This window comes from Lygodium microphyllum, chromosome 6, assembly GCF_053477565.2.
Source record: "Lygodium microphyllum isolate KBCC chromosome 6, Lygodium_microphyllum_v1.1.10, whole genome shotgun sequence".
In the NCBI taxonomy this organism is placed as follows: domain Eukaryota; kingdom Viridiplantae; phylum Streptophyta; class Polypodiopsida; order Schizaeales; family Lygodiaceae; genus Lygodium; species Lygodium microphyllum.
In genome coordinates this window covers 121,734,221-121,746,195 of record NC_141140.1, presented here as the reverse complement: position 1 = coordinate 121,746,195, position 11,975 = coordinate 121,734,221, and the positions used below count along the sequence as shown (strand labels likewise).

At 41.4% G+C, this 11,975-nt stretch overlaps 1 protein-coding gene across 1 annotated transcript; it reads right to left on the bottom strand.

The window, feature by feature from the left end:
* Positions 1 to 7,173: 7,173 nt before the first annotated feature.
* LOC148035055 (pentatricopeptide repeat-containing protein At5g27110-like) lies at positions 7,174 to 11,466 on the bottom strand. Its single transcript, XM_087680773.1, has one exon. It carries the CDS (start codon positions 11,464 to 11,466, stop codon positions 8,986 to 8,988), a length of 2,481 nt encoding a protein of 826 aa, XP_087536899.1. The 3' UTR covers positions 7,174 to 8,985.
* Between the last annotated feature and the right edge of the window lie 509 nt (positions 11,467 to 11,975).

Below are 11,975 nucleotides of genomic sequence, written 5' to 3'. Positions count from 1 at the left end.
TGTATCAACTCTTTCAACAAGTCCTTGCTCTCGTTACTAGGCTTACCTAGTATGTCAAAATGTTCCTTGTCTTTCCCTCGAGGTTTGATGAGGTCACCCTTATTAAAGGTTGTGATTATCCTCACACCCAGTAATGTCAAGTGTATCCTTTGTGCTACGTAATCGGCCTCACACTTCGTCGCCCTTTTGAAGGGTCGTCCTAAGAGGGTTTTCTTTCCACAATTAGCACTATTTGGAGGAACATGGAATAGGATAGGCAAGCTTTTAGTTTCAATAGTTACAAGGATTTTGCACTTCCCTATAAGTGCTCGTGGGTGTCCCTCGTATGGACTAAGAGTTGCATTAGTCGGTGTGAGCTCTGCTTGGCCTAGTAGGGTCCATGCTTCATTGGTCAAGATATTAAAATCTGCTCCTTCATCGATGAGAGTATCAACACTATGCTCTCTTTTTATGGTGAGTTTGACCCTAAGATAAGCAGATAGTACTATATCTTCATCTTCCAAGTCTTGGCTTATAAATTTAAGCCTTTTGATATATGCCTTTGAGTCCCCAATTGCACAACTGGATGTGGATTCTCCATTGATGTCTTGGGTCATATGTGTAGTGCCATTCAAGGTGCATCTATTATTAGGACTATCATTTCTAGTCATCCTCCCAGTTGTAGCTTGATGTTGTTCCGTTCCACTTTAACTAGATGCAATCCGAATGCAACCTCTACATGTTTTTGTGGTGTGGCCTTTTTGCCCTTGTTGGCTAGATTGGTGGTCCATTGAGGTTCTAGGGTCTCTGTTTTTCCTTGTTCGGGTATGGGCTTTATGTTTGATGTTTTGCAAGTGAGAGTCTATGCTTGTGTAGAGCCATTACTACACTAGGATCTAATTTGGAGGACTTGTCACAGCGCGCGTTTTCTCTCTAGCCTACTTGGGGGAGGTGTGGAGGGGGCAGATCTTCCTTTGTGGGGGTTCGAGGGGGGGGTAGTCCCCCCCGACTCGTAGGGCCGTTATGCAAAATACCATGCACGATTTGAAGGACCATTTGTAACCCGGTTTTGAACTACTTATTCTAGATTTCAACGTAGTGATAGATCTATGATGTGCTTTTGGCTCTATATGGTCTCTGGGTCGGTTTCAAGGTCTACAAGTTGAAATTTTGGAAAAATCCAAATTCGGCCCAATAGGTCCGAATTGCAGGGTCCGAATGTCCACTTTGGCCCGCCGTCTGAATGGCCAAGGGCCGAATGAGAAAATGGCCGAATGCATTGGGCTGAATTCAAATTTAACCAGTCCGAATGTGGTTGTCCGAGGGCCGAATGGCCGAGCAATAGTGGGCCGAATCGACTAGGCTGAGGGCTGAGTCAGGTGGGCCAAATGCAAAGTTGGTCCGAGTGGTGATTTCGGCTGGGCCAAATGTCAGCTTGTCCAAGTGGGGGTGGAATGAGTCATTAGGACTGAGGGTCAAATATCAAGTCGGTCTGAATGGTCGATTTAGATGGGCCGAACAATGGGTGTCTGAATGGGTTTGGTAGAGTGGCCAAATACATGGTGGGCCAAGGGCCGATTCTGGGACTCGGCCCAGGATCGTTGTCACTCGAACGGGGCCGAATGCAATGTATTTTTCATCAGGCTTGCACAAAATTCGTCACATCGAACGATCAAGGCCTTCCCACTAGCGGAGCACCTCCAGATCCTAGCTACACATGTAGGGGAAGGTGTGGGAATACATGTAGTGGACAATGAGCTCCTCGGCGATGAGATTGAAGCAAGTCCATGCAATGAAGCTCTCTCTCTCTCTCTCTCTCTCTCTCTCTCTCTCTCTCTCTCTCTCTCTCTCTCTCTCTCTCTCTCTCTCTCTCTCTCTCTCTCTAGCTCTCCATAATCCCTGAAATGCAAAACGAGGTCTCCCTTGCTACTCTTGGCCTCTTATTACTCTACCCAGGTTTGCATTCACCTTAGTCTTGCTCCCCTTACGAGCATCTAATCCAAAAAAAAAAAAAAAATCCCTTCTTTTCCCTGTTTCAGCTTGTTATACAACAGCATAAACCCTATTGTGTGCTCACACTGTTTTGCTCCTATCCTACCTAAATGTAAACAAAAATCATAAAGAGAACACCTACACTAATCCAGCCTACCTTTCCAAATCCAAAAAACCAAAAACTTACTTGCTAAGGAGATCAAATACCTCTTCGAACTCCCTCGCTTCCTACCTATCTATCTCAAGCACTGGTTCGAGAAAAACCCTACTTCAATGCTCGATTTGAAGAGTGCAAGAACTCAAGCCTTGAATCCATTGGTCCCGACAACGAAACCGAAGTGTAGAGCGAGCGCAAGCTCAACCGCCAAGACCTGCGGACCGCTTATTGTTCAAGCGTTCCAAGCCGAGCACTAATGGCTACCTCTCACATAGCCGACACGCTATCCATCTCTACGAGTGTAGTGAGCTTACCTCCATGCTCGATCGAGTTGCCACCTCTCCCAAGCACTCCGGTAGCTCCACGATCTAAGTGCAAGCTTCAAGCAAGCTCCATCCTCAAGCTCCATACTCCAAGCTCCATTGCCACGAGCAAGACAAGAGAAGGGAAGAGAAGACAAGAAGAGAGGGGAAGATGGAGAGCTTCTCCACCACCGTCCCTCACCCTCACATACTCACGCTCTCACACACTCTCTCTCAAGCATAAGCTCAAGCAAGCAAGGAAGAAGAAGAAGAAGAAGAGAGCTACTTTTGGTCACACACAAGAATGAGCTTCTCATTCACTTTTCAACTTTATATACAAAACCCTGAATCCCTTTTAGGCAGTCATTCCCTTATCCCCTTTTTTACATGGCCGGCCATGGCCTAGCCCCTTTTTTCCATTGTTCTCCTATCTTCCTAGCTTCCTTCCCACCGCCCATCTACCTTTACAATTTGCACGGGTGAGAGCCCAACGCTCTTAAAATAAATCATGGTGCACCTTACGCTCTTTTACAAAAGTATTGACTTTTGCTTTTTCTTGTGCGCCTTTCTCCTTGATTTAGGACTATTTTGCACTTCTTGTGTTTCCAGCTTCTTCTTTGGTGCGTCTTCATCTTCCATTTCACTTTCACCTTAGCCTTGTCTTCTGCTTTAGATTTTCTGGATTTTTCACCTTGTGCATTTGAGGATTAACAAATTTTCTCACAAATGTGTGCCAAATCTATAGAACAAATGCAAATTTTGATGATTCTATCAAGCATAATCATCATCGTGCATGCCAACAACATAGGGTCAAAACCAAATAGAACAAATGTAAATTTTGATTGTTCTATCAAGCATGATCATCATTCTTGTGCATGCCAACAAGATAGGGTCAAAACCAAAATAAGAAAATGTGTATTGTGTCATGCAATCAAAGATTGAAACAAGTACTTGGTTATCATGTTATCAAACTACACAAAAAGATTTCTCACACATTGATCCACTAGAGCTACAACTCCTAAGTATCATCAACATGTTGATCTCAATGTCCCAAAAATAACAATAATGATCATGAATGGAACATTGGATCAACAATCGATTCATAACAATCGTTTGGAGTTTTGGAATGATACGCCATCTGCTCATCCAAATGAACTTAACTTGATGATATCTAGCATTTCTGGTGTGTTTCCTTTTAATATGTTGCACAATCCAGTGATGCAAAATACATCACAATAGCAAAAACAACGACAAAACATTTGCATCCAAAGGCAAGTCTTTGTTCCCTCAATAAGCCATTAATTGAAAGAATTCTAGAATTGCATCATGAAACCTCATTGTTTGATATAATATTATAAATAGAAAATACGATAAATTATATTCTTCTCGATAGCATGGTCAAGTCCAGTCGACCATAGACATTCCAAAGAGCCTATCAATAGTACATATGCATCATTCTTTGGAACAGTATTCAACTTCTAGAAAGAACAATAATATTCAAAATAAAGAGCTTGCCTAGAATGGGTTCATCCTATCGAGATAACACCTTGGAGAATGCATTATTCCTATTGCTCTTCCACTTGGTCATGGTGCCTATGACGATAACATGTATTTTAGTGAGAACACATCAAGATACACACATCAATCATGCTCTTTGTCTACACCATGCACTTGCTGAGATATTACTTTGGAGAACACATTCTATTCATCTTTCCACTTGGTCATGGTGCATATGATGATAACATGTATTTCAGTGAACGCATCAAGGTGCACACATCAAATCCTATTTTTTATCTACACCATTCACACAGCAATCCTCTTCTCTCTCTTCACTATACACAAATCAACATCCTAATTTTATACCAGCTACATTAAGTTGTCTTAATCATAAAAAGTATGAGCATAATATGCTTACAAAAAGATATTGATAATTCAAGCAAGTGAATAATTACAAATGGAACAAGGAGGTGGTCTCGACATATACTCCACTACAACATGCCCACACCAATACTAGGCTCCCCATCATGGCATGGGTGTGACTTGAAAGAGCTTTATCACAATGGTGGATCTATGAGATATTCCTCCTTCCTTAACATTCACTTTAGATAAGGTGACTAGTACAAGGTGGACCGAGATCAACACATTGGAATCCATTGCAAAGAAGCTCAATCGAGCATTCTTGTGGAAAGACTAGCTCATCAAGTGCACCCTCCTCTTTCACACCGTGTTTTACTTTTTTTTCAACCAATACATCCTCAGAAAAGCTACTTGCACGAGCCATGTCTACCATCGTGTGATCAAGTACAAGATTCAACATAAGGGCTCATTACATGTGCACATCATCCTCTAATTTCACAAGTCAAACATTGATATAATGAATAAGATTTGTTATGCATTTCATTCACTAACAAGTGATGCACTTTCACATTGAATTTAAGAGGCCTCTTCTTGGAAAAACAACTTTAGATATGTTGTTATATTATTAACGTTAGCGGTCATGGAGAATACAAGTATAGTGTTAGCTAACTAAGACAAGGAATATGACCATGCATCTGATGGACGTGTATTGTACATGATTGTCAAGCTTTGACCACTTGATATTCTACGAGTACAACAAAAATTATGGCATCACCAAGACCACATCTAGAATTGATCTTGAATTTGCTTTATAGAATACTTACAAAAAAATCATTCAACAACAAAAAATGTTAGTAGGATTCACGGATTTCCATCCAGGCCACCAAACCGAAGGTTTCTTCTTTAATGCATTATTGTAGAGTACTCTTCAAATCAAACAGCACACTTATAAGCAATAAGAATAACACAATCATACTGCATCGAGTGCCATCTCTGTGGTTTGATGGTGAACAAAAAATACCTCAAAATATACATCGCCAATAAATATACATAAATAAACTTGCTAGCCTTGAACCAAACCCACCAACTGATAAAAGTGATCATCTAAAAATCCTTGCTCAACAAAGATAATCCAACAACATTCGCAATATCTCCAATAGCCATCAAGTGCCAAAACAACATTGTGTCAACATGAACCAAGATGTACTCATAGTGTTCACAATGACACCTAACATTACTTTGATAATAGAACAATAGGTGGTGGTCTACAACTAACTCATCAATGCAATACTTGGCATGCACATCATTAATTCCACATTGGGAAGTGGAAAAGGCTCCCTCATATGATATTACAATTACAATCTCATTGCTAAGAATAAGTGTGTATTACTAATAGCAATCACAAGAGCGGTTGCAACTAGACTACACACTCCACCATAGTCCATTATTAGTTCAAGATACCAACGCGCAATATCTAGTATCATTACAAGAGGTGATGAGTGCTTCATTGCAATAAGAGAAGTCGACATAATCAAACCAAATGTCCATGTTGACATGGAAAACATTTGATATAATAGTTTGCATTCAAAACCATAGGAACACCTAGTTCCAAATTGAATAAGATCAATACACACCATCAGAAGTACCTAACACAATGTCAAATAAGGATGACAAACATCACTAAACAAAGACCATTGACATGCATCAATGGCTTTACAAACTATAGTGAGCTCTAAATTGTTATGGATACGTCTAAGCAATTACTTAGAAATAATCCATTCAAAGAACATAATAGAATCATAAACGATACAAATCCTACTACAAACTTTGAAAACTTGATTTGCTTATAATCTAATATAACTAAAATAAATCCATTTCATATATAGGACACCTATAAGAGATACTTGATATATTCAAACTCAACTATGAAGATATAATTAACAATCCACTACGAACAACTGCTACCCATATACTACTATACACCAAAATGAACAAAATCCCAATATACACAATCAAGATCCTATATTAAGGATCAAACATCTCACTTGAGAATCTGGCCTAAGTAATAAAATAAGAATTCAACACAACACTACAAGATTACATGGAAGCAAACCACTACACTCCTGATAATGAAAAACCAATGATGACCATCGAAAATGTCACATACTTAACAAAGAGATCTACAACCAAATATATAGCACTCAAACTAATACATTCAAGAGTATCATATGTATAATAGGCAAGTGATCAAACATACCTCTATGTTAACCTTTAATACATTCAACAAAGAACAAACATTGTCTCTAACAACGTCATTCTTCATATAAGTGCAAACAAGCAAAACAATAAAGTAAACTTCTATCAACACCACAATATTGACCTCAACCACTATAAATGTTACCACTGAGTGCAAACAAGCAAAACAAAAAAGTAAACTTTTATCAACACCACAATATTAACCTCAACCACTATAAATATTACCACTAACACAATAAACCACATTATCCAACACCAACTCCGAGCAATACCCAAGAGTTAACTCTATGGTGGCAACACATGAAAGGTATGGATAAGCTACATAACATACATTTAAAAAAAAGAGTCCAACAATGCAAAAAAAAGTGCATCAAAAAATGAAGAAAAACATCCAAACCTATGAATCATTCAAGGACAATTTCAAGCTTAACATAGAGACAATGCTGCAAGCTACAACCTACACAAACACCTAGCGAGATGCAAGAAATCTCACTTTTTGAAGAGAAGAAACGTAATTGAGCATAAGAATCAACTGTATTCAATGGATTCCACACTCTTGTACTTAAATATACAAGTAGATTCCCTTCGCTTTTGAATTATCCAAGGTTTTAAAAACTGTGATTTTTTAATAGATTCGTTATTTCTTGAACTCAAGTGAAATAGTCAATATTTAAGAACAAGGACTTCGACAATAAACACACACAATCCCACTACTTGAACCTCACTACACATCTCACTAGTTTTAGAATTATGTAGTTGGTACACATTTCCTAAAGTGTCCACCTTTCTAGAGTTTTTAAGAATCTAGTGTCAACAATGTTGCTTTGTTGTATAGATAATATTTTATTGATTCTTATCAAACCATTGTTTCATTTTGGTGGTTGTCCTCTCTCTCTCTCTCTCTCTCTCTCTCTCTCTCTCTCTCCAAACACACAGTGACTGATAGAGCTAGACCCCAACCATGTTGCTTGGTCAAGGACCTCGCACCAACACACAGCTAGAGCGAGCACACTGTCCGAGTGTTGGACTGCCAGCTTGACTTGAGAGCTTAGTAGCTTATCTTCTCATTCAAGCTCAATCCGAACCTTTCTACTCACCTGTAGGTGCTGTAAAAAGAATTTGACTAGGCAAGTCCATGGTTGATGAAGATCAATAGGCCTTCTCGCCTTTGCCATCAGCCTCTCTAGGCTAAGTCTGCCCTGCAACTTGCATGCTGTGACCTGTTTTTTCACAGCCACCCACTGTTTGTTCTCATAGCTCCATAAGTAGGCCCTGGAGCCTCGACCTTGCCCCACACTATCTTAGAGAATGGAAACACTGCACCTAAGTGTAAGACAATAAAGTTTATAGCACCATGAGTCGCACTGCCAATACATAGTAATGGTTGTGCCACACTAGCTAGGTACCAGCCCACATTACCCAGTTTGGCCATCTTAAAACCTTTCTCCACCAGCCATGCAGGCGGGTCTTCCCATGATAGATACTACACCTCAGTTTTGCCCAAACTATTTAGTGACCATGAAGCCACTGAATAATCATAGTATACATCCATTCAAGAATCCAAGGAGCTTTCTTCAACTGTAATGATCTTGGTGTTATCGGCAAACATCTGCATAACAAAGAACTGTATATTAGGCAGGGGTAACCTAGTGATAAGGCCCTCCACCTCACCATAGAGAGCTCTCACAAATGGCTTCGTAGCAATGGCAAAAAGCAAAGGCGCTAGTCAGCAACCTTGCTGCACCAAATGCCTGAGAGAGGACCCCTTAACACAACACCCCATTAATAGACACTTTCACTGTAGCATTGGTAAACAAATCGGACTACATTGCAGAAACCTTCCCCAAACCCCATAGCTTGGAGCTACTCCACTAAAAACTGCCATGAGATGCAGTCATACGGTTTGTTGAAATCCATATTGATGAGTATGTATCGTTTTCTAGTTAGCATAACATAGTCAAGAAGGGTGACCATATTCAAAATAGGATCCTGAATGCGCCCCTCCACCACAAAGCCGTGTTCTGGGGGTAAAGCAGCTCCAGCAAAAGAAATTTGACGTGCCAAGCAAGAGCCTTGGCCATGATTTTGTAAACTGTATTCAGCATAGTTAAAAAGGCACCAGTCACCCAATCTAGTTCTTGGGGGGTTCTTAGCGATCAATTTGATCAATCTCTCATTGGCTGCAGCAAAGCTTTCAGACCTGCCCAAAACAATTACAAAGCCTGCACAGGTCCTTGACCACTTCTCTCCAGAAAACCTGGAAAAACTCCATCAGGAACCCATCTGGACCAGGGGCCTTCTTTATTTTGTTGACCAAAAACTCCAATTCCTCTTCAGTGAAGGGCTTGTCCAACTGTCGTTTCAGAACTTTCTTTTACGTTTAATAAATTTAACAAATAGCATCTCTTCTGCTAAAGTAAACCTATGTCAGCAGGTCAAAATTCATCCTTTATCCATAACCATGTCAATACAAGCATCACTACTTTGATCACTCCCATCTTTATTTGAGTTGTATTTATATGTCCTGAACGTTGTATCATACATTGTATCATCTGTACAAAGGTCTGAGCATGCAGAAAAATCATCTACAAACTCATGCACAGCTTCATCAATTTTATAGCTGAAAACTAAATTCAAATTTGGCACATATCCATCATCCTTCATGGATGAGCTCACAGTTTTTGAAAATGCTGATAGGCCCTCGCTTTGTTTATCGCCCACAACAAATTCATGCATTGTTTTGTTCACCTCTAAAGAAACACTTGCAAGCTTTTTTTTTGCCCCTGCATTTTTCCTCATCTGCTCTATTTCAATCACATCATGCCACCTGCCAGCATTTGCATAAATGTCCGCCATCAGCAAATATGGAGCAGCTTCATCATCATTCAACTGAAGGAGACGCTTGAAGCATCCAAATCCCAACTCAACTTCCCCATGAACTTTACAAGCACTGAGAAGGGTCCTCAAAACCTCTTTAGAAGAAATACAATGCATGGCTTCTGCAAACCTCTCTGCCTCACACACACGGCCTGACCGAGCAAGGAGGTCAACCATGCAAGAACAGTGATCCAAATTTGGCTCCATGCCATATGTCTCTCTTATCAACCTGAAATACGCCTGACCCTTGAGGAGCAGGCTGGCATGGCTGCATGCAGCAAGGAGACATGTAAAAGTGACATCATTTGGCTTTACACCTTGTCGTTGCATCTCCTCAAAATACCATGTAGCCATCTCAACCTTATGATACTTACCATATGCCTTTATCATTGCAGTCCATGTTACGACATCCCGAACTGGTTGTGTGTCAAACACTTTTCTTCCTTCTTCAAGAGAACCACATTTGCCATACATATCTATCAATGCATTGGCCACAGAAAGATCTTTTTCCCAACCTCTCTTGATTATGTCCACATGTATTTCTCGACCATTTTCTAGATCTCCAATATTGCTACAAGCTTTCAAGCTGGACGTAAGCGTAAGGGCAACAGGGGGCACACCCTGGATTTGCATCTGTGTAAAACATGTAAGCACTTGTTCATCACACCCACATTCAGCATAACCGGAAATCAGTGCAGCCCATGAGACTTTATCTCGAACTGAGAGCTCATCAGATACCTTTTGTGCTTCTGCAAGGGAGCCACATTTTGCATACATGTCCACCAGTGTGGTACTAATGTGTAGGTCTTTATCCCAACCTTCTTTAATCATCTCAGTATGTAACTGTTGGCCTATTTCTAGTGCCCTTGCAATAGCACAAGCTTTGAAGCCATAATTCAAAGCAATAGTTAGTTGAGATACTCCTTCCTGCTGCATTTGCTTGAAGCAGTCCAAGGCTTGTTTAGCAAATCCATGCTCAGCAAACCCTGCCATCATTGCATTCCATGAAACTGCATCTCTGGTGTGCAGCCTATCAAACACATAACTTGCTGGTGGAAGTGAGCCACACTTACTATACATATCCACCAAGGTGTTTGCTATAAAGAGGTCTCCATCCAGACCTCTTTTAATCACTTCAGCATGTAGCTCTTGGCCCGTTTGTAAAGCTCCTGTACCAGCACATGCTTTTAAGCAGGAAGGAAACGTAACAGCAACAGGCAGCAAGCCTTTCAGCTGCATTTGCTGGAGACACTCTAATGCTCTCCCTCCGAAACCATGCTCAGCATATCCAGCGATCAATGTATTCCAAGAGACAATGCCCTGTGTAGAGAGGTTGTCGAACACACATTGTGCTTCCGCATGCAAACCGCATTTCCCATACATATCAACCAACGTGTTTGATATGAAAGCATCGTCATCCAGGCCCTGCCTGATGATGTCGGCATGGATCGCATAGCCCGCCCCAGTATCATTCAGTCTGGTGCAAGCTCTCAGGAGGGAGAGGAAAGTGGGACCGCTGGGTGAGACGGAGTCATGCTGCATGTGGAGGTAGAGGCCAAGGGCATGTCGGGGATCGCCAGATTTGACATAAGCTGAGATGAGGGAGGTCCATGAGGGCTCTGAACGAAGGGATAATCTGTCAAATAGGAGCTGGCCAGGGCACAGGCCCACGCAGTCTAGCAGCAGGGGGACCAGGCAATTCCCCAGGACTGCGTGGGACTCAATGTTATGCTGGCGCATATAAGAATGCAGGCGCACTGCCTGTGATGTATTTCTGTCCCGCCTGCATCTCTGCAACAGGCCCACGAGACGGTTCGCGAGAGCAGGAGGAAGCAGGTCGGCCGCCGCCATCTTCTTCCCTGCCTCCTGCTGCTGTGTTGCCGCATCTCCCCTCTCTTCGTCTGATGCTGCATTATCAGACCCTCGATAGGCATCGGGAGAGGCAGAGCATGTCCTCGGTTCGTTCGATGACCGATGGCGCACATCAACAAGAACTGTAGATGAATTTACTCTGGCTGAGTTCAACACAAGGACATATGCTGTCATGTTAGCTAATCCTTATCATTAACTGAAACATACAATAACTTAGTGCATCAGTCCAACTGGTAAAGCATGTCTTTCTTTGAGATGAGGTCTTTCTTTGAGATCAGGTCTAGTGTTCAAGCCCTAGGGGCAGCTAGAGTTTGGTCTATCCATATAAGGTGCCTCAAACGTAGAATCCTATTATAAAAACATGACACAACACACCCCAATTTAGGACCAAGGACTAACATGACACAACACTCCCCAATTTAGCTCAAGTTTGGTCTATCCATGTATGGTGCCTCAAACGTAGGATCCTATTATAAAAACATGACACAACATACCCCAATTTAGGACCAAGGACTAACATGACACAACACTCTCGAATTTAGCACCTAGTTTTGTTAGCATTTCCTTGTAAACACATGCTTTAGAGTTGGTCCAACTCCCCATGCTAACCACAAAGTATTTCCTTGTAAACACATGATTTAGAGTTGGTCCAACTCCCCATGTTAACCACAATGACTTTGGAG

Bases quoted from the DNA above. Each gene is read 5' to 3' on its own strand.
- LOC148035055 (XM_087680773.1), bottom strand. From the start codon at position 11,466: ATGACAGCATATGTCCTTGTGTTGAACTCAGCCAGAGTAAATTCATCT.